The 25027-nt window shown below is 40.7% G+C and overlaps 1 protein-coding gene across 1 annotated transcript in view; it reads left to right on the top strand.

The window, feature by feature from the left end:
- LOC149449853 (uncharacterized) overlaps window positions 1-25027 on the top strand; it is a 114631-nt gene that overhangs the window by 39098 nt on the left and 50506 nt on the right. The window contains exon 9 of the mRNA XM_089692659.1: window positions 16472-16532. Coding sequence (XP_089548785.1) covers window positions 16472-16532 — 61 coding nt within the window. The remainder of the gene's footprint in view (window positions 1-16471; window positions 16533-25027) is intronic.

Genomic DNA, 25027 nt, shown 5'->3' with positions numbered 1-25027 from the left:
GCATCAAAACATATTTTCCATTTTTTTCTTTTTCTTTTTAAAGGGAAGTGCGAGAATTAAAAAAACAAAACAAAAAAAACAAACATAGTCCACAGATCCCTCAGTTCTTGAGTCAGCTCTGAGAACAGAGCAGAGATTGAAAGTCACTGCTCTGTGTACTGCCCCTCCAGGGCTCACTGGAGTGGGTGAGAGTGGCTGGCCCGGCTTTCTGCACCATGCTGAGGGGCTGAACCAGCTGCTGGTCAGGCATCTGGGCAGATCCCGACATTATTCTCGGGATCTCGGCAGAGCATGGACTGCCTCTGTGATATCAGCTGACAGCAAACATTAGCCCGGTGTCCAGTAAATCTGGGTCACAGGAGTGCAGAACTAATTGAGCTCTTGTGACCCACAATAGAAGTATGTGGGTCATACTTTATCTTTAGGTATTACTTGATATATTTTGATCAGATTCTCAAACACAAAAATACCAGCTTGGCTGAATCTGTTATTGCCATTCTGTGATGTGATTTAGCTTGGCAATTTAAAAACAAAATATGTGAACAACTTTATATCTGCAGGTCTGCACACTAAACTGTATAGCTCTCTTGGGAATCCTAAGGTATCTATCATCTCAGTCTGTCTGCATCATTAGTTGCAGTCAGATTTTCATGAAGTGTTTTGCCACAGATGTATGGAAAAATATGTACATAATTTATACATATGTAACAGCAGATTGGAGTGGAAGAGTTTAATTACCTGCTACACTTTAGGACAACAAACTTTTGTTAGTTAGAAAGATAACAGATGAACAAAACAAGTGTGTTGGGAGTTTACTGAGCAATTACTTGTTAAAAGATAAAGGATATACAGAATAAATTCTCATCCAGTATAATGAAAGATCTATTAGATAGTTCTCCTTTTGAAAACAATGTAGTGTAAGTAATGTTTTCCCATTGATCTTTTTTTGTCATGGTTAAATACATTTTAGGACAAAAAAGTATCATGTACAATTATTTCATCCTTTGTGGTACATTGGTAGCCCATTCATAATGAATAGATTACCTTACAAAATGCACATTTCACATTAACACGTAATGAACATGTGTGTGCAACAGAACGCTTATTTCACACCTAAGCAGTTTGCGTTTGATTTGTTTCTGCAGTGCTTTTTGCAGTGCATTTTGTATTTTTTGCACATGCGTTTTTGCCACATTTTATGTGTTTTGCTTTTTTTTTCCACCTTGTTGCTTGGCAGATTAAAACGTAAAATATATAAAAAATGCATAAGAAATGCACTACATGCTTTTCTGCAGTGTCTCCATTGAAGTCTATGGAACCAAATATGCAACATTTTGCATTTAAAAGCATTCCTGGTTGTCATGAAGCTGGTTCTCCCCCCCCATCCTCCAGGCTTGCTGCCTGCCACCCCCCCACCCCTCAGCAGCCCCTCACCCCGCTGTCGCCGGCAGTCTGGCCCCCTGCTGAGGGAGCATCCTGCTTCACTGGCTGGACAGAAAGTCGCCCCCCTGCTGTGGGAATCCACAAACAGGCCCCCTCCTGTCACCCCTCCTCCCTGCCCCCTCCTGCACGTCTTCCCAGGCCCCGTGCCCGACAGGGACAAAGGCTGTGTTCCCTGGGTGGGTCCAGAGACGTGGGGGACGGGGCCTGTTACCACGGCAACAGCAACGCACCCCTCTCTGTACTTAAGGCAGAGCAGGGCAACCGGCCGGTTGTTCTCCTGTGTGCTGTGTCTGAGAAAGGACTGGGCTGCGGCCAGCTTCTCAGGACTACCTACCCCCAGCTCTCCTCTCCTCTCCCTGGCTGACCTGACTGCCAGTCTGCTGCTGGATCTCTCCCCTGTGTGGGGATAACTCTCTGCTGCTGGCGAGTCCCTGGATTGCTACCCTGTGTACTGCCCTCTGTTGTGTGCCCGGACTTACCCATTGCCTGCCAGCCTGCCCTCTGCTTTGTGCCGGACTTACCCATTTCCTGCCAGCCTGCCCTCTGCTGTGTGCCTGGACTTACCCATTGCCTGCCAGCCTGCCCTCTGCTGTGTGCCCGGACTTACCCATTGCCTGCCAGCCTGCCCTCTGCTGTGTTCCTGGACTTACCCATTGCCTGCCTGAACTGCCCTCTGCTGTGTGCCCAGACTTACCCATTGCCTGCCTGAACTGCCCTCTGCTGTGTGCCCAGACTTACCCATTGCCTGCCTGAACTGCCCTCTGCTGTGTGCCCAGACTTACCCATTGCCTGCCTGAACTGCCCTCTGCTGTGTGCCCAGACTTACCCATTGCCTGCCTGAACTGCCCTCTGCTGTGTACCCGGACTTACCCATTGCCTGCCTGAACTGCCCCCTGTTGTGTTGCCTGTGTAGACTGCAACCCTCCGTGTCTGGCTCCCCGCATCCAGCAAGTGGACTAACCCCGTGCTGACCAAAAGACTGAGCCCAATTCTCCTCAGGAACCCGAAGTCCCACGAAACCGCCACGCCCCGTTTTACTGAACCCTGTGGACTACCAGCCCCCTGTTGTTCCATATTGCCTTCCAAAGAACTTTACTGTGTTGCTGTGTCTTGTGTGGATCTGTAGACTAACGGATCTATTGTCTGTACTCCAATACATGCCCGGGTTCCGTGCAATCTGTCTCCATGTGCTCTCTCCCTGCGCTCTCGGTTCTCGTGACACTGACCCTTTCCAAAAAACACACCAGGTGAAAACACAAAGATGTGAACCTGTCCCATAGGAAATCATGTTAAATGGTCTGATGTGCATTTCTGCAAAATGCAGCAAAAAACGTATAGGTGTAAACCTAGACTTAAAGCGGATTTTCACCCTCCCCCATATTTTTTTTTAAAACCCTGCTTACCTGGTGGTGTGTTCAGCACATTTCAGCTACTTACTCACCCAGTGAATCCAATATTGTCCAGCTGAGATCCTCTTTTCTTCTGGCAGCACTTGGTCCCGGGCTACCACGTTTTGTTGTGATGTCATCGATAGGCTGCCGGCTATGCTGGGTTTAGCCAGGTCGCCTCCGGATGATGCACCAATAGGTCTGCCCCTTCCTCCTTTCCTAAATGGAAGTTTATGCCTCTTGGGATATGTGACATGCATATTCCAGGAGTAAAAAGCAGTACAGTGCACGTTATTGGCTTAGGCGAATGACATGGGGGGGGGGGGGGGGGGTTTGGACCACACAATTTAGTTTTAAAAAAAGTAAATAAAGAAAAAAAAGCTCTCTATTCATGTAGAGGACCAGAGGAGGAGTGGAGCAGAAGCATAAAGTTTTGAAGGGTGAAGATCTGCTTTCTGTATGACTAGGCCCTTAGAGATTGGGATGATTGCTATTAAATTGTATCAAATTCTAAACCTAAGAACAAAAAAATGCAATATACCAGTCCCTACATGTGGTGACTACATTAATTTTCTTACCTCAGAAATTTTTCTATAGTATACAGTACTTCATGCCCTAGGATGACAATGCACATTGACTATACCATATCTATGAAGGAGCAGCAATGACACCCTAGGACAAAAAGTGTCTTAGGACTCCACAACAGTGGAAGCTGGGAACAATTCTAACTGATAAAAATCAGCAGAGGAAAAGAGAGAAAGGAGAGACCACTGCCAGCTCACTAGGTTTCTGGCCAGATGAACAGGTATTTGTAACAAAATGCTATCAATGGTACTGTATATATAACAGGCCAAAATGGTACAAACAGGACTTTATTGTTAGGGTTTACATACACTTAAACATTTCTGCTGAAACAGGCTTTTATATGGCAGATATTTTGCACCATGCTAGTAATTATTTTGTAACAAGTGATTTTCCAGATTTCCATTATTCAGAAACTACAAACATTGCCATTGAAATGAATGGCACCTGAACAAGCGAATGCATGTTTTCAAATTTTTACAGGGCTTTTTTAAATCACAGGCAGAATCAATTTGAAATGCCCTAGTGTGAATGGAGCCTTAAAGTGGTTGTTAACCTCAGACCATGAAAAAAGAACAAAGCATATCTCACTATAGTGTGTACTAACTTAAATCCAAAGCACTGAGTCTGGTTCCTCTCAGATCTTCCCTCATAACTCACTCCTAATAGATTAATCTGACACCTCAGCCTAAAGGGAGATGGCCTGTCTCCCCCTCCAACACACATCAGTTGACTCATACCCTCAACTCTATGTTTCTCTGAGCCTGTCAGGGTGTCACTTTCCTCCAGTCAGCTCTCAGATTACACTGATCTCTGTGCTCTAGCTGTGCAGTGTGTGAAGTCAGAGCTCCACCTCCTGCTTTCTGCTGCTGAGAGATGCTATGTAAAATGTGTGTTTTTGGAGGCTGTTGAAGATAGAGGGCTGCAGATAAACAAGTACAGCTTATGGAGGAGGATTTGTGATGTGTATCACCTGAGGTTAGTCACTTCACTGTGGGTATGTCAGGGTTTGCAACCACTTTAATTCTAAATATATACTTTCCCTTTTAGGAAAACATTCTCTAATTGGTGGTTGGTTATAGGATGAGTCAGTACTAGGCTAACTCTGAAAATGTTTAGCATATATACTGTGTATATATATATATATATATATATATATATATAATTATATTATTATTATTACACAGGATTTATATAGCGCCAACAGTTTGCTCAGCGCTTTACAATATAACGGGAGAGAATACAGCAACAATACAGTTCAATACAAGATGGATAGGAGGGCCCTGCTCCTTGGAGCTTACAATCTAGGAGGGAGGGGCTAGTGGTACAAAAGGTAGTAACTGTGGGGGATGGACTGGTTATATATATATAATATATATATTGCCTTGGAAAATGGAAATAAGTAGAACCATCATGATTTAGATAATTCACTAAAAGATAAGTACTAACATATTATAAGAATGTGTTCTTTGTGATAAAAGCAAATATGCCATTTTAACATATTATTTTCTTTAATGAAACAATGGAATTTCTCATTCAGAGCTATTCATATTTTTACAAGATTTATAAATGTGGGTTTATGAGAGATACCACTGTAAACTAGCTGGTTAGGTCATGCGTCATCCTCTGAAGTCAGGGACACTGTTACATTTATCTATTTATCTTACCCAAGACAGAGAATCATGCTGATCATCAAGCTCAAGCTTTCAAAGCTTAGCCGCCTATGTACCCTGCTTCATGCATATTATTCAATTACTACTCATTCTAGCTTTGGAAACACCAAATTCATGACTTTTACCAGACTCTACAGCTCCGATGTAGTTAAACACATAATTCTAGACACTCAATAACAATCTTAGCTCTTTATAACAGTGCACCAGTATATTAAACGTGCCATAGGATTCATTAGCTCTGCTGTTGCCAAGAACGCCATCTGCTAATTTATTCCCAGTTGAGTGGTTTAGAAGGGATCACAGGCTTCTGATGCTGCAATTGTTATTCATGAAGAATACTACACACAGAGTAGAATAAAAACAAATGCGTTAACATTCTAATGTAAAATAGTTTGGTTAACAGAATGCCATTAATTAACTACAATAAAATTCAACAGGGTTCTGGAACAATAGTCATTTTTATTAAAGGTGAGAACCATTTTATAATAGTAATTATATTTTGATTACAGTGTATTCTAATAATAGACCATGCTATATTATTGTAGCCTGAATATCCATGTATTCTGAAGGAATTTCAGTGTAATACTCTATGATGTTTGTGAAAACCTGTAAAAAACACACACAAAAAAACACCAAAAAAACCCAACCCCCCAAAAGAAAAACCAAACAAAAAAAAAAAAAATGGACAGACTCGATAAGGACCACTCAGTCTCCTTCTGTTGGCACTTTTCTATGTTTCTAAAATGTATTTTGGTACATGCCTTTGTTAAAAAAAAAAAATTAATATCCCAATAAGTGTATTTTAATTGGTTTGTGTGAAAGTTATAACGTCTACAAACTATGGTATATATGCTGGAATTTACGCAGCTTTGATGCTATACTGGTAATGGGGGTGATCAGTGACTTATAGTGGGACTTTGGTAGTGTTGCGGGCAATCTGGCACTATCTAAAACTGGCTGGAAGATACACTAACTGAGTTCTGCTTTTACTAAGAGATTTGTCTGTTTTTCTCCCTGCAAAGCAGAAAAAGTAAAATTGCTGCTCTTTGTACTGTACATAACCCTGTGTTGTTTGTAAATCTTCTGACAAAATCCATCTCCGTCCAACCGCATTGCAGGACAGCAGGGGGGGGGGGTGCTTGCCCCAAACCCCGAAGCAGGCTTGCAACTTTTATTTATGTTGTTGAGCCTGCAGCTGCCACTCAGTCACAGCAAATATACTGTGACCAGGAGGCAAGTCTTTAAAGAGGTGTGGTTACATAGCTGACTCACATACTATAGAATGGGGCAGTGTTGAATAGGGAATATACAGCACAGTATCTCTGAAGCTACATTAGAAGAGCAAGGACCTAACAATAACCACTTGACCTCCGGAAAGGTTTTACCCCCTTCCTAACCAGGCCATTTTTTCCTATTTGGCATTGCGCTACTTTAACTGGTAATTGCGTGGTAATGCAACACTGTACCCAAACTAAATATAAATCCTTTTTTTTCACTCAAATAGAGCTTTATTTTGGTATTATATGATCACCACTGGGCTTTGTTTTATATAAACAAAAAAACCTCAACATTTTAAAAACAGAGATATTTTCTGTTATAAAAAATATCCAATAAACTGAAATTTCTTCAAAATGCATTCTGCTATGTTTTTGGTAAAAAAATCCCAATAAGTGTATATTGATTGGTTTGTATGAAAGTTATAGTGTCTACAAGCTATGGTATAGATAGTAGAATTTACGCAGCTTTTACTTTCTGACTGCCTATCACATTTCTTGAGGGCAGTAAACCCCCCAAATGACCCCTTTTTGGAAAGAAGACACCCCAAGGAATTTGTTCAGTCATGTTGAGCCCATGGAAGATTTTATTTTTTGTCACGTTTTTGGAAAATTACAAAAAATCATTTTCTCACAGGTGATATCCCCATAGAGAATGTATTTTGGGGTTTCATTCCACATATACCCATGACATGTGTGATGAGCAATATATCATTTGAGTGACAATTTTGTGCTAAAAAAATAATAAATTGTCTTTTTAAAAAACTTTTGACAAAAAATAAAATCTTCCATGGACTCAGCATGCCTCTCAGCAAATAGTTTGAGTTGTCTAATTTAAAAAAGGGGTCATTTGGGGGGGGGGGGGTTGTGGTATCCTGGCATTTTATGCCCAACATTAGAAGCTTATGCCACACACCACTCACTCTTCTAATCACTTGAAGACCAAGCCTTTTCTGACGCTTTTTATTCACATGAAAAAAATCAGTATGTTTTGCTAAAAAATTACTTTGAACCCCAAACATTATATACTTTTTAAAGCAGAGGCCCTAAAGAATAAAATGTTGAGTGTTGCAATTTTTTATGTCACACAGTATTTTCACAGCAGTTTTTCAAAAGCAAGGTAGAAAAATACTCTTCTGAATTTTAATGCACAAAGACACAATGTGATTATTTACTAAAATTGCATGTTGAAAATATGGTGCAGCTCTGCAGAGAAACCTATCAGCTTCCAGGTTTTATTGCCAAAGCTTGATTAAACAGGCTGAAGTTAGAAGCTGATTGGCTGCCATGCAGAGCTGAGCCAGATTCTGAGTGCTCCAGTTTTAGTAAATCTTCCTCAATATATTGCTCGGTTGTTTGGTAAAATATTAAAAGATAATGTTACGCCGAGTAAATAGATACAAAAGATCAGATGCTTTAAGGTCAGAGGAGAGATCTACAGTCTAATAGACCCCAGATTTCCAATCACTGCCTATTGCTATCACAGGGAATATTTACCATGCTCTGGTGCAAAGGTGAACGCAAGCATCGGTCACGTGTCGACATGTAAACAGCAATTGCATGTGAGGTATCACCACAAACATCAGATCAAGTGCAGTAATTGTAGCACTAGACCATCTGTATAAGTATAAAGTGGTAGCCTGTAAAGGTCGCCTATGGATATTAAAAATGTATGTAATTTGTCGCCGTTGTACGTGCGATGCTTTAAAAGTCTTTACAGGTTTTCCTTTGTGATAGGTTTCCATGCAAATAGTCTGGCAAAGTTTGAATTTGGGTTGGTAGCGATGTACTGCTCAGCATATAAATTACTTTGGTCCACAATCAATTGATACTGATCTTCTGTGAAAAACAGCTAAAAAAAAATCAAGGGAAGTAGTTAAATTTGCTGTTTTTACATGAATTCCAGGTTGGGCAGTGAATGGGAGAAGAATAGGTGCTGCAGAATCTGTGGGCTTCCAATTAGGATTTGCATGCTCATCCATAAGGACATTATGGGCTCTATGGACCTGTGTTCAAATTCTTGGTGGCTGTGGGATGCTACTTGTGATAGCCACCTCACCAACTTGTACTGCATTTATGGGACCCACCATGTCACCAAATAAAACTACAGTGCTGGTGTGTTCAAGACCACGATGTACTAGGCTGCTGGTGCTCGCTAATTCACTAAAAGGTAGCATGACACTAGTACTGGCACTCTGCTGCATATGAGAATCATCGTGCAATTCTAGCACCTCAGCAACCTGGGCAAAGGGTCAGGTACACATGACCTTAGCAGGAATCTCTTCTCCATTATCTGAGCTATCTGTCAGGGTGATGCTGCTCTCTACAGGTTCATATTCTGAGCCTGATTCTGTCAGTGAGGACTCCCCTTTGCTCTCATCTGACATACTCAGAATCCTGTAGGCCTCTTCACTAGTGTACATTTATTTGGACATTTTGGCCACTAAATTTACAGGTACCTACTGTGACTCAAGGGAAAAAGAGCACCTGGCTGTCAAGGACTGCTTGAACTACTACAAAAGTATTTACCTGCTAGTGCTAGCAGAGATCAGGTCTGATCTCGCTAGCACTGCGGTTTCAATTTTGTGTGCAATGTATCAGAAGTGGCAGTGATCTACTGACACTACACTTGTTGGGGGGGGGGGGAGAGGGGCTAAACGCAGGTGCTGGCAAGTGTCAGGGCTGATCCTGTTATCACTGCATTTTTGGGGACACTGTACTATTGGTATTAGCTAGTAGTTCTGATCTGACAAAGAAATCGATTTGTTCAGACACTCTACTAGCAATGGAGATTTATAGTGTCTGTGAGAGTGTTACTGGCAATCAAAGGGTTACATATGATGGTGATAGTGTAGCGTGCAATCTGACACTATCTGGGAGAGCCGCTAACTGACTCTAATGCTATCTGAAGATGCTTGTGACACAAATACAGTGATAAGTAAAAAAAATCTGTACACTGTACTAATGACACTGGTGACAGGGCAGTGAAAAGGTTAACTGGGGGGACTCATGTGGATCTGTTATCTTCTCTCTGGAACCAAAAAGGGCTTCAGGAGAGAAGATTGCATCATTTCCTGTGCCTGTATTCTGTAAACACAAGCAGGGAAGATCTCTGAATCGGTGCAACTGATCAGCAGGTCCATTCTTGGACCTGATGACTGACCGATGCTGTACCAAATCACAGCACCACAAGGCCGGGAGGCGTAAGTGCACACCCCCAGCCTGGGAACACACAGGGAACACGTGATTCTGCGCAGAGCAGCCGCCATGTAGCAGTAGAGCTACAGGAAGCGACCACCAACTGGCTAAATGTTGGGGCACCTGTTCAGGGGCTGGCAATAGGTGACTTGCTTACTACTGACCCATGACTTCTGCATCACTTACTACTGACCCTGTGTACAGAGCCCTATGTGTTTACACACAGGACTATATATTGTGATTGGCTACAGCTGATCAGCAGATCTCAGCCGTAAGTCATTGGCTCGGACCTGGTGACAAAATCCTTCCAGCCAGTGACAGCAGGAAAAGGCTGGATAATGTACATATATGTACATCCAATGTACTGTGAATGAGTGGAAACTGGTTAATAAATTCTCCATTTTTATTTTAAATTAACACACTATGGAATGTGTGTTCTTAGATCTCTTTTAATTTAGAGATCCTACAGTTTTGGTAAGAGCTTTTGCTGCACCTGGGGACACCTGTTGTGGACACTCAGTGTTTTGAAGGGTTACCTGTGGTACTGCATCTGGCTCTTTATATTCTGTGTTACAGTATATAGCACTGTCTTTTGGAGACAGTGTCACTAATATTTTCACATTAATTGTGTTATTTATGTTTTTTTTATTTTCACCTGATGATACTGCTAGTAAGTCTGTTTTTTTTTTTCAACAGAACAAGCTGTTCTGCAGATGTACCAGTTACATGGATGTGACAAACCATTTACTACAGACAGCAGTGCTTACAATGATCATTTTTTTTTTATTTATGTAAAATCTTTATCCCAAATGGAAAAGGAAAAAAACTGTTTGTTCTAACTCCTTACAAAGTGTTAGCTGGAGTTTAGCTTCAATTTGTTAGCATATCAAAGTCTGCTAGTACATTGAACATTCACCCCACCCCAAGAAATAACAATGCTGCTGTCTGAAGGTGCCCCTTTGCTCCTTTATCCAGAGTGGAGGCGCTATAATACAGGGGGTGTGTTGTTGGCCAGCTCATCAGGTGAAAACTGAGGGAAAAAAGCCTAAGAAAAGAAAATGAATGCAGCCACCACATCCAATTAATGGTAAACTGCACTACATTTCATTTTTGGATTTGGGATTAATACTACTTTAGCTTGAACCATCATTTTAATTTCCTTGTCTCCTCCTTCCTCTGGCTGCACTCAGTGAGACAGATCTAAAACAGAGGGAGCATGTATAGGTTCACACATGGATGCATGGGAGTGCAAGCATGCAACAGATATATTTCCTCCTCTGCAAGTGCATTAAACACCCAGTGCTTTACAATGGCTATTGCTTCTCAGTGGACAGTGCTTCACAGTGAACAGATCTTAAAAGCGGACAGTGGTGAATAATAGTCAGCACTTTACAGTGGCCAGTGCTTATCAGGAGCCAGTGCTTAGAGCAGTTCTCCTCCTCTGCAAGGCAGCAGTTAGGACATGGAGGACTACATCGTATGCAGTCAAGGTGTTATTGCATTCCACCTACAGTGGCTGTGTCACTTAGCCAACCTCTGTATCCCTTCTGGTACACTTCAAGCTCTACTGTTCATGATTGTTCCAAGAGGAGTGAGTAGCTTCTATCCCATTTCAGCAATAGTAAGGTGGTTGCCACAAACCCTGAAAGCATCCCACAATCTCAGGATCCAATTTGCACTTGTGTGATACTAAGTTTGGCACTTTTCATTTGTCTAAGTTCATTCTGCCTGTGACATCAGTTATCGCTTACCCCCTTTTTCATTTTTACATTCTCATTCCTCTTCCTACTTAGCAGCATAGTGTTTTCTTCTGTTATTCAAGGGTTTGAAATACCAATCATCTCCTTTTCCCAGTGGTATCTACAGTAACACAGAGTTGCCTCAAATTTTGATTATGTCAGGGTTCCTCCAGAGGATTAATTGCTGGATGACTAGTACCTCCCTTCCGTTGAAGAGAACTTTCTACTAGCTAAATTTCACTCAACTTTTGTTTCCCCTGCACAGTAGAACATACTTTTTCAGATCCAGGATATTAATTTCTTCCTTTAGCATGGAGCCTAGGATAGGTTCTCATAGACGCAAACATTTCAACAAGGTGTTTCCTCCTTATCCCATGCTTGCCTCTGCACTTCTTTCTCCACATTTGGTTAAAATCCATAAGTAGGGATCTGATGACAGCTAACTTTAACAGACCTCATTGACCAGATGCCTGTCATATCAAATTTGACCTGCAATGCAGCACTAGGTGCTATAAGAGTTATGTTTCTGGTAACTCTTTCAGATCCTCAGGGATACACCTACCCTTTGTGGGAGGTTGTGTTTGTTGTTTGTTGGCCCATTCTTGAACAAAATTATTAAAGTTGAAATGGGGAGTAAGATTATTGCTTTCCCTATTCATCTCTTTGAGGTCATCACCCATTATTTGCCTTCCTGTGGGTGACAACCACTATCAGTTTGTGACCAATCTCTTTGGTTTTGTCTTGGTTCTGAAAGCATTCCAAAAGGTCCCTACAGCAGTTCTGGATCTACCAGCTACTCTATTCTGGTCTTTGGATGACTGGAAAATCTTCTGCTGCTAGAGCAAACCTACGTGACCTTGGACTCCAGTGTGTCATGTACCCTACAAATGCTGGTGGACTTAAGATGGATCCTCAGGAGAACATCTCACATTTTCTCATGTTGCTTGGAATACTTAGGCCTTCTCCTAGATACCCTTCAAACTAAGGCCTGCCAGAGGAGAAATTGACAAAATTTCAGTTAGGTTTAGATATTTTGAAACCCAACATCGGTTATGCCTGTGGAGCACAAAATGAGTTCTAGTACTGCTGGTATCCACATTCGAAATGGTTGCATTTCCTTTTCACTTAAGAATTTTGTAACAGAACATTCTCATGGTGTGGGACAAATCCAATCTGTCTCTGAACAAGATGATCCGACTACATCATGGAGTTAAGATGTCTCTGTCATGGTGACTTCTATCCCAGATATTGTAGGAAGGAATATTTTTTCCCCCCTTACATTTGAGGATTGTCACAAACGTTGCCAGCCATCTAGACTGGAGCAGAGTTATAGATCATCTGTATGTGTTAATATCAATAAGAACTGAAGCTTTCCATCTGCATCCTGGTGTTATGAGCTATGTGTCTGTTGTTACCTCACCGGACCCCCATTTTGACTGATTATTTAGTCTGATTTCAACTAGACAATGTCCCAGCATTGTCTTATACTTACAATTTTCAGGGGGCTCCAGGAGGTTTTGAGAGATGGTGCCTTTCCAGCTTCAGTATTCACAACCTTGCTTACAGTTAGTAGTAATTCCACTTACCACAAGGTTTATCTTAGCAAGTAGAAGGCTTATTTTCACTGGTGTGAGTGGGGTTTCTCTTTATGCCAATTTTGGTGAGGCATGTTCCTTGTTTCCTCCTGTTGGGGTAGAACAACATTTGGTCTTTAGCATTTACCATTAAAGGTCAGGTATCTGAATTGTCTGTTCCTCTCATTCTCTTGCTAATCATTTGTTGTCTTCACTCTTGTTCAATTACAAGGAGTTACACATGTTGCTCACACTGTTAGGCCTCCAGTTCAACCATGAGTTTCATATTTAGTATTTTTGGTGTTACAAAGCCCTCTACCTTAATGTGGGTATTTTGTTAACTTCCCTGTGTCCAGCATCAGATCACCCCATGAAGATATTCATTCATTGCCTGGATGTGGTGAGGGTGATCATGGTGTTCCCTTTCAGTCACTGCTTCCCTTAGACTGATGGTTGCCCTTTTTGTTATTTCAGAAGGTGCAAATGTTCTCTAGCTTCCAAATCCACTATTTTTTATGAAAGTATTTAGCAGCATAAAACATTGTATTCAAATAAAAGGAATAAACAACCCCAAAAACCAGCAACTGCAACTAGTACAGCATACTCTTCAGCCAAACTACATTTAGGATACAAGGCATACTATTACAAATGAAGATTAATACCTAAGGGAACCTAGTGAATCTGAATGGAAAGTCTATCACCACCTCAAGTCATGAAAGATCCTTTGATATTTTTCTTACACTGGGCACTTCCTTCCTCTGTACTGACTGACAAAACATATTAAACAGATTGTAATACAAAGTCATGAAAGAGTGAAGTACCCTGAGACAAAAAAAAACAATGTATCACAGACAGACATCAAGGATAGCCTTCCACATTTTGTCCCAATCAGCATTATCTAGCTCTAGGACAGCAGTAAGGAATGCTGTTTGGCAAACCTGTAGGAGGTTACCCTTGAGTGCCTTGGTAAGAGTGTCATCCCTCAACATTTGCTCGAGCCTGGTTGACTGAAGTGAGAGCTGGTCATTCCCAAATTGCACTTGAAAAGCATGACTAAACTGTATATAGCAAAAGAAATGAGAGTTGGGTTGGCTAGGTATAAAGATTTCAACCCTTTGAAGGACATCAGCGCCCCATGTCTGACAACATCATGAAGCTTCTTAAAACCAAATCTGGTCCATAAGACAATATCTGGGTATTTATAGAAATGGGCTAAATTATTGTTTTTCCAAGGGGGGGGGGGGCATGTCCTCACTCTACTAGTGAAAGTGCTTTTTGTTGTGATCTGTGTTGCTTTTTTAGGTGATATAGTTCAAGTTAGGCTAAACTGAGTAGACTTTCATATTTTAATACATTTGCAGTGTTTGTAAGATAGGCTGAGTAACTCACATTTTGACTGATTTTACCTTAACTGGAATTTCTACATTAAAATGTTTTGTGTGTATCGTTTGTAATTTTACAAGTTGGTTTAATGCAAGGGTTATTTACACTTACTAACATGACTCTGTACATGAGGACAGCCATTATTTGCTGATTGCATAAGAAGGCTTTTCTTCCTATGTGCCATGGTAATTGTGTTATCTTTGATAGGCCACAAGAAAAGTTATATCTGTTTGAAAGCAACAGCTCATCAATCTATACTTACCAGAAGCCAATTGTTCTAGGTTTTCCAAGATAGAAGACTCTGTGATTTTTATATAATAGTCAAGAGGTTCTTTTTCTCTCAGAATAATAATAAAAAAAAAACAACATCCCTGCAAAGAAAGCAATTAATACTTACGCAAACTGCTGCCCATGCTGCTAAACTCCACCCCAGTGAAGATCCCAGGTAGCTGAAAGATCTTTCATATCCAGCACAATCCTGTGTGTGTCATATGCCTGGGCCACTGTTGCATAATCTGGTTAGTTCCACAGGCCCCTACCTCACTGCCATGTCTTGTAATGACATGGAGAGTGGTGGATGAAGCCACAGAGTGCATTGGCTGATACCAGCATCCAACATTTCTGGAAGTTCCTAAAATATTGCTGTTACTATTCTTCTTCTTTTTACACAATATTTTTCCAGTAATATTACACATCACCAACATACAAGCCCTGGTGAAGGGAGATTTGTGAGCCCCTCCAAACATATTCTCTGGAATTCATAAAGACTGACGCAGACAGATTTTTCAAAAGTGCCACAGTGTTCTAAAAAAAAGGTGCAGCACGCGCCAAATTCATGTACCTTTCTAGAACGTGTAGGCTCATGCTACACCACTGTTAGAATGTACACAAACACTTTGGCAAAATATGTCAGTGCCAGTTTATCACTGTACACCAGGGTTGTCCAACCTTTCTTTTTTGACTTTCCTGGGCCATATTAGAAGAAGAGGATTTGTCTTTGACCACACATAAAATGCACTAAAAAAATAAAGATAGCTGAAGAGCAGAAAAAGTTTGTCAGATCATGAAGTTAACAACCATAGATTTAATGTAGATAATATACCCATCTGAGTAAGTAAACTTCATTTTGTTGTAACGATTGTACTCATTAGTTATTTTGGTCCTAATTTTGCCCTTCGTGTGCTTCATCCTTGAAAATAGTTGCTCAAAAATATAGGTGCTGCCAAAAACTGATGACATGAATAAGGCATGATTGTGAAGAGTGGGATATTTCTCTTTGGTAAGATAAACCTTATAAAAGTCCAGTAAAGAGACACTGTCAATTTTTTATTTGGCTGCATGTGTTCACTAAGTGTAAATGCATGTTTACAACTCATAGCAGTCTTGGGCCACATGCGGTCCGTGGGCTGCAGCTTGGACACCCCTGCTGTACGCCAAAAGAGAGCTGATCTTAACCAGCTCCTTTTTTGTAAGATACAAACTGTCAGTGTTTTATACTGAACTTGTCGCATTGAATGTGACATCATTGATTTTGGAGCATTCAATGTGACACAATGCAAAAGTAGCACATTTAGGAATTTGGTGCACTAGTCACTGTCAGAGCTAAAAGTGTCGATTATGCTTCATGAATTTGGTGTAATACCTTAACAAGAGAGATTAATTCCAAAAAAGTGGCCCAGCAGCTTTATTTAATTCCCCCAGTGACTTTAGCTTTTACAACCTTTTGTTGTGAGAAATACATTTTTTCACTGGACTTATTTTTGGTTTGTGATGATTCTCATCCTTCTGTATGTAAAATGTTTAGGGGATCGTTGCTTGTAGAATCAGTACCCAAAAATGATCATGTGACCTTTCTTCTATAATTCCTACTTTGTGATACGGCTTCTTTTTGACTGTCATTGGTACATTCAGTGATGTGTCTCTGAGAAAAGGAGAGATGACGGTTTGCTGTCTAACTATAAAATAATGATTCAGAAGAAAAATTGTTAATTCTTGAGGATACATTGTTGAGTGATATAATTAACATAATTACCACGGCTAAAGTAACTCATATAGCTTGGTGAATCAATGCCTAAATCCATTGGAGCCTTATGCAACAGTAATGCACTGTACATTTTAATAAAGGTAATATGTTTGTAAGCTAAGTTTAGAAGAGAGGAAATCCTTTCTATTTATTTTGTCACTATAAACAACAGTATTTTCCTTTTATGTTTTTAGATCCATTAGAGAACTCCTGCACATATGTCAAAAAAGAGACAATGTTAAATATATTACAAAGGTAAGCATCACAAATGTAATTATTGCATACAATTGTTACAATACATGAAAAAACTGGAATAATGTAATATGAATCCAAGTGCCACTGATAGTAGTACCAGTTTTCAGAATAACAAAGTGGAAATTAGAGTTAATTTATTTTCACTTATAGCAATCTTTACCCTTAATTAGAGTGCATTTATATTTTGGGTTAAAGCTTTGCAGCCAGAAATCTTAATTTGGGAGGCATAAGTGGAAAATGGATCTCCTCCATGGGAAAATAGACAGCAATGAAAACCTAAAAGGGGTTTTACTTCACCTCCTCCCACGACTATGGGGATGTCCTCTCCAAGGATTAGGAGGTTATTCTGGAAGGTCATATGAATCTTATCCTTCACCCTTTGACAAGCAAGATTGAGGTTCCCTGGAAATAGAGGAAACATCCTTAACCCAACCACCCCATCCCCCCCTTTTCTTTTCACTACTCCCTCTCTTTGCCATATTAGTTTTTATTGAATGTTTGTTTTGAACAGTTTTGTTTTGCAAAATATAGAGAAAAAAATGAAATAACAATTTTTTATAGGTATAGGAACATGCCCCTAATAGTCCACCCTTTATGGTATGGTACTCATGACAGCTATTCTGATGGTAGGCAGGTAGGAATCAAGAAGTAAGTCAGCTCCAATTTAACTATAAAGTATGCTTTCATGTGTCTCTTTCACATGTCTCTTGAGGTAGGATTCTAAGCTTGGCTTATGGCTGATGAACAAGGCTGATGATGGAATGAGGGGGGGAAGGGGGAAGAAGAAGACACTTAGCCAAAAGTGGCAAGCAATTATCTCTGGGAGTCCATCAGGTTTACTTGGCAGCACAAAGTGTGGTTTAAAATTTATGAATTTCAGCTTTGGAGTTCAGATACCCTGGAGTGGTTTTGTAGTGCAGCCAGCATGCCCATATCTTATTACGGTTAGTCAGTCTATCCGGTGCTGGAGGCATACGTTTTTTAATCTCTGCAACTCTTCTCAGTCTCACAAAAGAGCCTTTTTAATTAGGCATTTGAGTTGAGCTAGCTAGCCACTTTGGCCATATGTATGGCCAGGGATTTCACATAGTGTTTCCAAGGTAATAATGTGTAGCGAAGAAGATATTGAAAGGGAGAGAAACCTATCATATATGTGGTCACTGTCTTAATAGTTCAGTGTACAATTAGTAGGTATGACTGGAGTAGGAGCTATTAATGAAAAACTATCCCCTCCTCTGTTGCTCAGTGCCAACAATGCATCAATTCCATTTCCCGTTCTATGTCTCCACTGCAGCTGTGCTTGTTACAGGAAGCTGCAGCAGAAACACTGTTTATGCCAAGGAGGTGGTGAGCGCTAAAGGCTGGAGTGGAGGGCTATGAATGGCTGTGATTGGTTTACCTCTGTTTTCCTTCTCCCTGGACTTTTACAGTCCTCAGGATACTGCAGCTCTAGATCTTCTTCTATACCCTGGTCCAGTAGGTAGGGTTATGATTGGCTGTACGTTAGCCACACTTACTGTATCAGAGAATAGAAGAAGAAGAAGAGCTGGACATGCACTACCTGAGTAATGTGAAGAGTCCAGGGAGAAGAAGAATGAAGGTAAGTAGTGCAGAGGAGGGCTGTTTGTATTTGTTAGACAGAGGGTCACTTATTACTGCACTCTGTGCTTCAGCTGACCTCTGAAATCTTCATCACTTACTGTTGACCCCTGAACTCTGTAGTAAGTGACTCAGAGGTCAGTAATGGTGCAGAGGTCAGTGATGAAGAGTTCAGAGGTCAGTAGTGACACAGAGGTCAGTAATAAATTTTGCAAATTTTAGAGGTCAATAATGCAGAGTTCAGGTGTCAGGAGTAAGTGATGCAGAGGTTGGGGTCAGTAGTAAGTGACACAGAGTTCAAGGGTCAGTAGTCAATGACACAGAGTTTAGGGGTTAGTAGTAGCTGACGCACAGTTCATGGGTTAGTAGTAAGTGATGCAGAGTTCAGAGGTCAGTAATGACTCAAAGGTCAGCAGTAAGTGATGCAGAGTTCAGGGGTCAGGAGTAATTGATGCAGAGGTCAGGGTCAGTAGTAAGTGACACAGAGTTCAGGAGTCAGTAGTAAGTGACGCAGAGTTCAGGGGTCAGGAGTAATTGATGCAGAGGTCAGGGTCAGTAGTAAGTGACGCAGAGTTCAGGGGTTAGTAGTAGCTGATGCACAATTCATGGGTTAGTAGTTACACAGAGTTCAGAGGTTAGTAATGACTCAAAGGTCAGTAGTAAGTGATGCAGAGTTCAGGGGTCAGTAGTAAGTGATGTAGAGTTCAGAGGTCAATAACTCAGGGGTCAGTAGTAAGTGATACAGAGTTCAGAGGTCACCAATGACTCAGAGGTCAGTAGTCTATAAAGCAGAAGTCTTGGGTCAGTAATAAATTATTCAGAGTTCAGAGGTCATTAGTAAGTGACGCAGAGGTCAGTAGTCAGTAAGTCACCAACTGCTAACCCCTGAATAGGTGCCCCAAAGTCCAATGTTGAGCCCTGGCTCCTCCAGTGTACCTCCACAGGTACTATACTTATATTCCCTATTCAGCACTGCCTCATTCTATACCAGAGATGTCAAAAGGCGGCCCGCCAGCTGTTGCAAAACTACAAGTCCCATCATGCCTTTGCCTTTGGGAGTTATGCTTGTAACTGTCAAACTTGCAATGTCTCATGGGACTTGTAGTTTGGCAACAGCTGTAGGGCTGCCAATTTGACACCTGTGTTCTATGCTATGTGAGTCAGCTCAGACTTTGTGCAAGCACACCTTTTTAAACCATGCCTAATATTCAGTGCAATTAGAAACACACCTATTTTTGTTGCGGTATGCTGCATGCACTGCATTTTCTCATTTGTAGCCCAGGGGATCCAACTTACTGTATTGCACACAGGCCCATTGCTTTCAAAAAATGCCTCTGGTTGACTCCTAGGTCATTCTCACAGGTCTTGCAAGCCTGGGTTAGTGGGAAGATTTGAAGTAATTTACATGTAGACTGTGAAGATAAGGTGCCGTTGTAGAGTTTCAAATGTCTAATGAAATGCCTAATTTGGAGGTAAAGCCAAGTGGGAAGTAGTTCAGCTTGCGACTGGTCAGCTATGTGCAGGTGGTCTTGAAAAAGGTTTTTCTTAAAGAAGTACCCATGGCCTTTGTGGGTTGAGTCCAAAGTGTTTTCAGAATGGAGACATGTCCAGTGGAAAATCTCGGTTGTGCCTGCTCAAGGTCAGGGAACCTGGTATCATTAAAAGCATATGTGTTGCACAGGCCCTGTGGAATTTGTGAATGGTGACTCCAAGGAGGGGGTGTGCAAGTAAGCCTTTGAGGATTGGCTATGATTGTAGGGTTCTGTCAAGTGGTTATTGAGTGAATGCACCCTTCAGGCATACCCAGTCTTTCAGAAATGCATGCAGGATACAGTCTACCACCCATGTAAGGTGACATGCCCATTAGTAGCATCTGATGCCTGGGAGTCCAATACCTCCCATATGTTTGGTTAAGGTCAAGCGTGGAAGGCTAATCCCGGAATTGGCATTGTTACAATTAAAAGGATAAAATGTCTGCATAAGGATGTAAAAAAATTTGAGCAGTAATTATATTGGAATCAACTGTATTATACAGAGGAGATGTGGGAAGATATTCATCTTTAGCACAGCCGCCCTCCCAAACCACAAAAAATAAGGGTAATTCCACAACTATAGATTCATAAAAAAAAGTCATTTAGAAGGGCTAAGTAGTTACAGTTGTGTTCAAAATAATAGCAGTCAGACATCACTAACCTGATCAATCACTGTTTTCAGTTTTTCATTTTTCAGTTTGTATAGTGAATGTTTGAGTTTGTAAAGAAGAATACAAACACTGCTATTTATTTGAACAGTCTAATATTCACTTTTCTTCCATTTTTTTAGAGGAACCACACAAATTTGATATATTTTTCTTCATGTTTTGATTTGGAATAGAATGTGTAGTGTTCCCAATGCATTTGTATATATGTAAATAAAAGCTATTAGAAGGATTTTGAGCTTTATTCACTTTTTTCAACACACTGCTATTATTTTGAATACAACTGTATGTGGATATAAACCTGAAAGCTTAGCTGGTAATTGTATCCATGGATATCGGTTTGCATCTGATCTTCAGGTGAATGGAAAAGAGTGTTTGCAAGCATCCACTACTGTGTCTGCAAAATAAATATGTAGTGCACAAGATATGGTACAGTTAATTTCCTGGTTAGAAATATGTTTGAAACCTTGAAGTTCTTTCAGTAGGTTTAGTAGGATGTTGTGAGATTCAGAAAAAGACAGAAGCAGGTTGTCTGTAAAGTCAGTGACTGTCATGGCTATGGTAGAGGCTGATGAGAGGTTTTCCCTTTCTGTCCACTGCCCCCTTAAGTTGGTGACAGGGTGTAGCAGGAGGAGGAGGATGGGTGCCTGTGGTAGGTCCCTATACTGTCAGTGGCCAGATGACAGTCTGTATACTGCTGAAATGCTGTGGATGCCAGACTGGAACTTGTGCAATATGCTGTCACACAGATGGAGCACATGAACTCTCATAGTGCTTTCTGTTAAAAAGAACATTCCCTTTGTTGTTATTAATTGAGTGATTTTGTAGGATTTTATTAAAGGGAACGATTTTAAACAAAAAGCACCATGATGGTAATATTTTTATTTTGAGCTAAAATTTTGGTGGAGTTAGAAGAAGCCGTTGCCTTTAAAAGGAAAAAGACTGCAAAGTTATCCCATAATGTTTAAAACTGTACAGAGGGAAGGAGGAAGCCCTGAGCGTGGACAGGAGGACACCATTGTCTATTACCCCTTAAATGGGAATGCTGGATTTGACCTGTATGGTATATGGGTCAATATTGGTGGTGAGAGTATAGCATACACGGTGTGGTGAACACAAGGGGTATACAGGACTGGAAATTGGAGTGGATTACAGGACATCACTGTTTTATTTTAAAGTGGACTTTATTTTCACTAAAATTACATATTCTTTGATAAAAGTTTATATGGATTTTATTATATTGTGACACAAGAGTGAGCCACATATTGTATTTACTTTCTAGTAGATAATAATTAATATTTGCACTTGAAAGTTATTCATTTTTTCGGGGATAGAAGGACTATAGTAGGGCTATTATATTGAACACACTCTTAAAATAATGTGCTGTGAGCCTGTCAGGTCTGGCACTTTTGCTTGGTTTCATCTGTTTTAAAGCCTGTATGCCCTCCTCTGAAGTGATGGGTCCTTCTAGCAGTACAGCTGTCAATTCCAAAATACAGTAGATAGGTTAATGTAGGCCAAAAGGTAATCACGGATCTGTTGTAAATGTGACTTGGACAGGGTGTGCCATGGAAGAGGAGAGTGGAGATTATACAATCTGCTATAGTAAGATTGAAACAGTTGCACAATATTGTTGCATTTATTATGTGCTTTGCCAGTAGTGTCTTGAATGGTATGGACCAGGGGCGGACTGACAACTTATGGGGATCCCAGGCAATAGGGGATCATGGGCAGCACAGTGGCTAATGGTTAGCACTTCCGCCTGGCAGTACTAGGGTTGTTGGTTCGAATCCCAGCCACGGCATCACCTGCCTGAAGTTTGCATGTTCTCCCTGTGCCTGTGTGGGTTTCCTCCGGGTACTCCGGTTTCCTCCTTTCCTCCTACACTCCAAAGACATGCTGGTAGGTTAATTGAATCCTGTCTAAATTGGCCCTAGTATGTGTATGTATGAATGTGAGTTAGGGACCTTAGATTGTACTCCCCTTGACGGTTAGGGACTGATGTGAATGTACAATATATATATATGTAAAGCACTGCGAATTGACGGTGCTATATAAGTACCTGAAATACATAAATAATAAATAAATGGGGCACCTGTGTCCTTGCCCAAACTCAAAAAAGCCTATGAAAAAGGTACCAGGGGCATCTCATGGGGTCTCCTACTGACCTCGGGCAGTGCCCGAGTTTCCAAATGGTCAGTCCGCCCCTGGTATGGACCATCATGTTTGCTCTTTTGGCCTGGAAAACCTATGATAGGAGTTTTCCTTTCTTGTTGCCTGGTTCGTAAAGAACGTTTGGCTGAATACAATGTGCTTACTAGTTGTTTTACTAAGTTCTTCCAGCAAATGTGTTCTCGTTTTCATTTTTAAAAATGTGTTGGTTTATGAGTTCCCTTAAGTTTACTTATCTGAGATATCAACTCCTATTAGAAATGCTGTATATAATCCTACAGAACAGAAAACGTAATTCAGAGAAAAGACAGTATATATCATAGGTACAGCTACAAACTTATAAACACTGCAATATACTGGTTGAAAAATATATATCTTCTGAATACTGATGTAGTTGTTGCACAAAATACATAAACACTGTATTTCAGCAGCTCCTTAATGTGGACTTGACTGCATTTTTTAATTTGGGACATCACTGCTAAAGGTTTTCCATGAATGACACACTAATAGTCTCCCATTGAATCATTGGGGAGGTTTCTGGAGTGTCATTCTGTGTGAAACATTCCATTTTGTGTATGGATGTCTGTGCTGGGTTGACTAATAAAGACTGGTTAAGTACTTACATTTTTGCTTTATACTCCTTATTTGGTAATGACAAGGTGATTGTATTGGGGTGGTGATTAGAGAGAAACACTGCTTTATAGGTAAAGTTGATCCAGGGAATATCTGGTTGCCTCTCAGGGGATCAGGAACAAATTTTTCCCTTGCAGGAGCAAATTGGATCATGCTTTGTTGTTGTTTTTGCCTTCCTCTGGATCAACTGTGGGTATAGGATTATAACTTTTTTTTTTATTGCATGGTTGAACTAAATGTACTTTTGTCTTTTTTCAGCCAGACTAACTTTGTCACTATGTAAGATAGATCAATAAATCGTGTCCCCCCCAAAAAAGTTCCTGAACTTCTTTTGGGGGACACGTGTACCACAATGCAGTTTGCTGCAATCGCAGCACGATTTATCACGTGATAAACCTGCCAGAACCGCACTGCATTTTCAGATGCCATTAAAATTATTAGCCCCCGAACATGCAGTTCTGCAATTCATTATTTTAGCAGAATGTTCAAAACTCCCTAGTGTGAATGGGGCCTAAATATAAAGTTTACTTTATTGCAGTCCAGTTGGCTTGTGCAATGTCGAGAGTAGCAATAACAATCATTACTCCTCGTCCATTTGCTAGGTGTATGACACATCCACATGCCCATCAGCAGATCCAAATGGTGGAGTATTTGGTGAACAGGGCCAGGTTCTCTAGGCTAACCAATCCCTTAGGGCATTTAGACATGTCATCACCCAGCTAAAAAGAAGCTCTCACCAGCAGGCATGAAACATCTCTCCTAAACAACAGATCACATTTAGTAAATCATATTTAACTGCACCATACCAGAATAGTAAGTACAAAAAAATAAAACCTTGTAAACATATTAAACATATGACATTCCCATAGTGCAGTGCACCTTACCCACAGCACAATGCTGGAATCAAGACTGTAGCTGTAGTAGTCCTTGGATTATTTGTTTGTTGCATAGATCATGTGGGGGGAGGTTTCTTTTCAGATAAGAATAGTGAATTCAACAAGTCTTTACACGCATATTAGTCTCTATTTGTGCTCCATCTTGAATCCCAGCTTTTGCTCCATTTTCCACTTCAGCATCCGAGGAGAGGAAGAAACTGGCTCCCTATACACCTAGTGAGGGTGATCGGGTGCCAGGCAGTAGACATGACATATTTGAGTGTAGTCAGGCAGGTTCCCTGTCTGCCACTCTAGTCCTTTCCCATTCAATGGACATCCCAATTTGTTGATATTTAGGCCTTATGCACACTGAGTGTTTGCGGCAGGAGGAATGCTGCTTATAAAATGTGGTAAAAGCCAGGTGTTTATGCGTATTCATGTATGTTTATGCATGTTTGCCTATTTAGCATTAATGTATTTTACTTGCAAGAATATTACAATATTCTGGCCATTAGAATGCATTAACGTACAAACGCATCTAGCTGTAATTTGTGATTTTCTGCATTTATGTGCGTTTATGCAAACACATTTCAGTCAATTTCCTTCCCAAATGCTCCTCTCCTAAATGCTCTGGTGACTTTTTTTTCAGTCTGTAAATGCTCCCTTTTTTAAAATGCCTGTAAAGGCCTATGTGTGCAAGGACACATAGGCTAACATACAGATGAGTTTACAGGCTGAAAAAATAAATGCCAAACACATGTAAAAGTGAAATTTTTGTTCTGCCCAGTGTGCATGAGGCTTGGTCTAGAGTTGCTGCATACACGGCAGGGATTTGGTCATAAGCACGTATCTGTGAGTCATCTTCCCGTAAGGAACGACTGCTCCAATGCACAATGTGCAGTAGTAAAGAAAGTCAAATCACTGCCCACGCCTGTGGGTATATGTTCAAGGTGTTGAAATGAGGGCTTGGTTAAGGAGAGTGTGTAAATCAGAGGTACCAACAGCTTTAGGGTTGCAAG

This window comes from Staurois parvus, unplaced genomic scaffold (assembly GCF_062004578.1).
Source record: "Staurois parvus isolate SC_StPar_1 unplaced genomic scaffold, SC_StPar_1.0 ptg000599l, whole genome shotgun sequence".
Classification (NCBI taxonomy): Eukaryota; Metazoa; Chordata; class Amphibia; order Anura; family Ranidae; genus Staurois; species Staurois parvus.
Note: the sequence above shows the minus strand (reverse complement) of the source record. Positions and strands in the feature narration are given on the sequence as shown.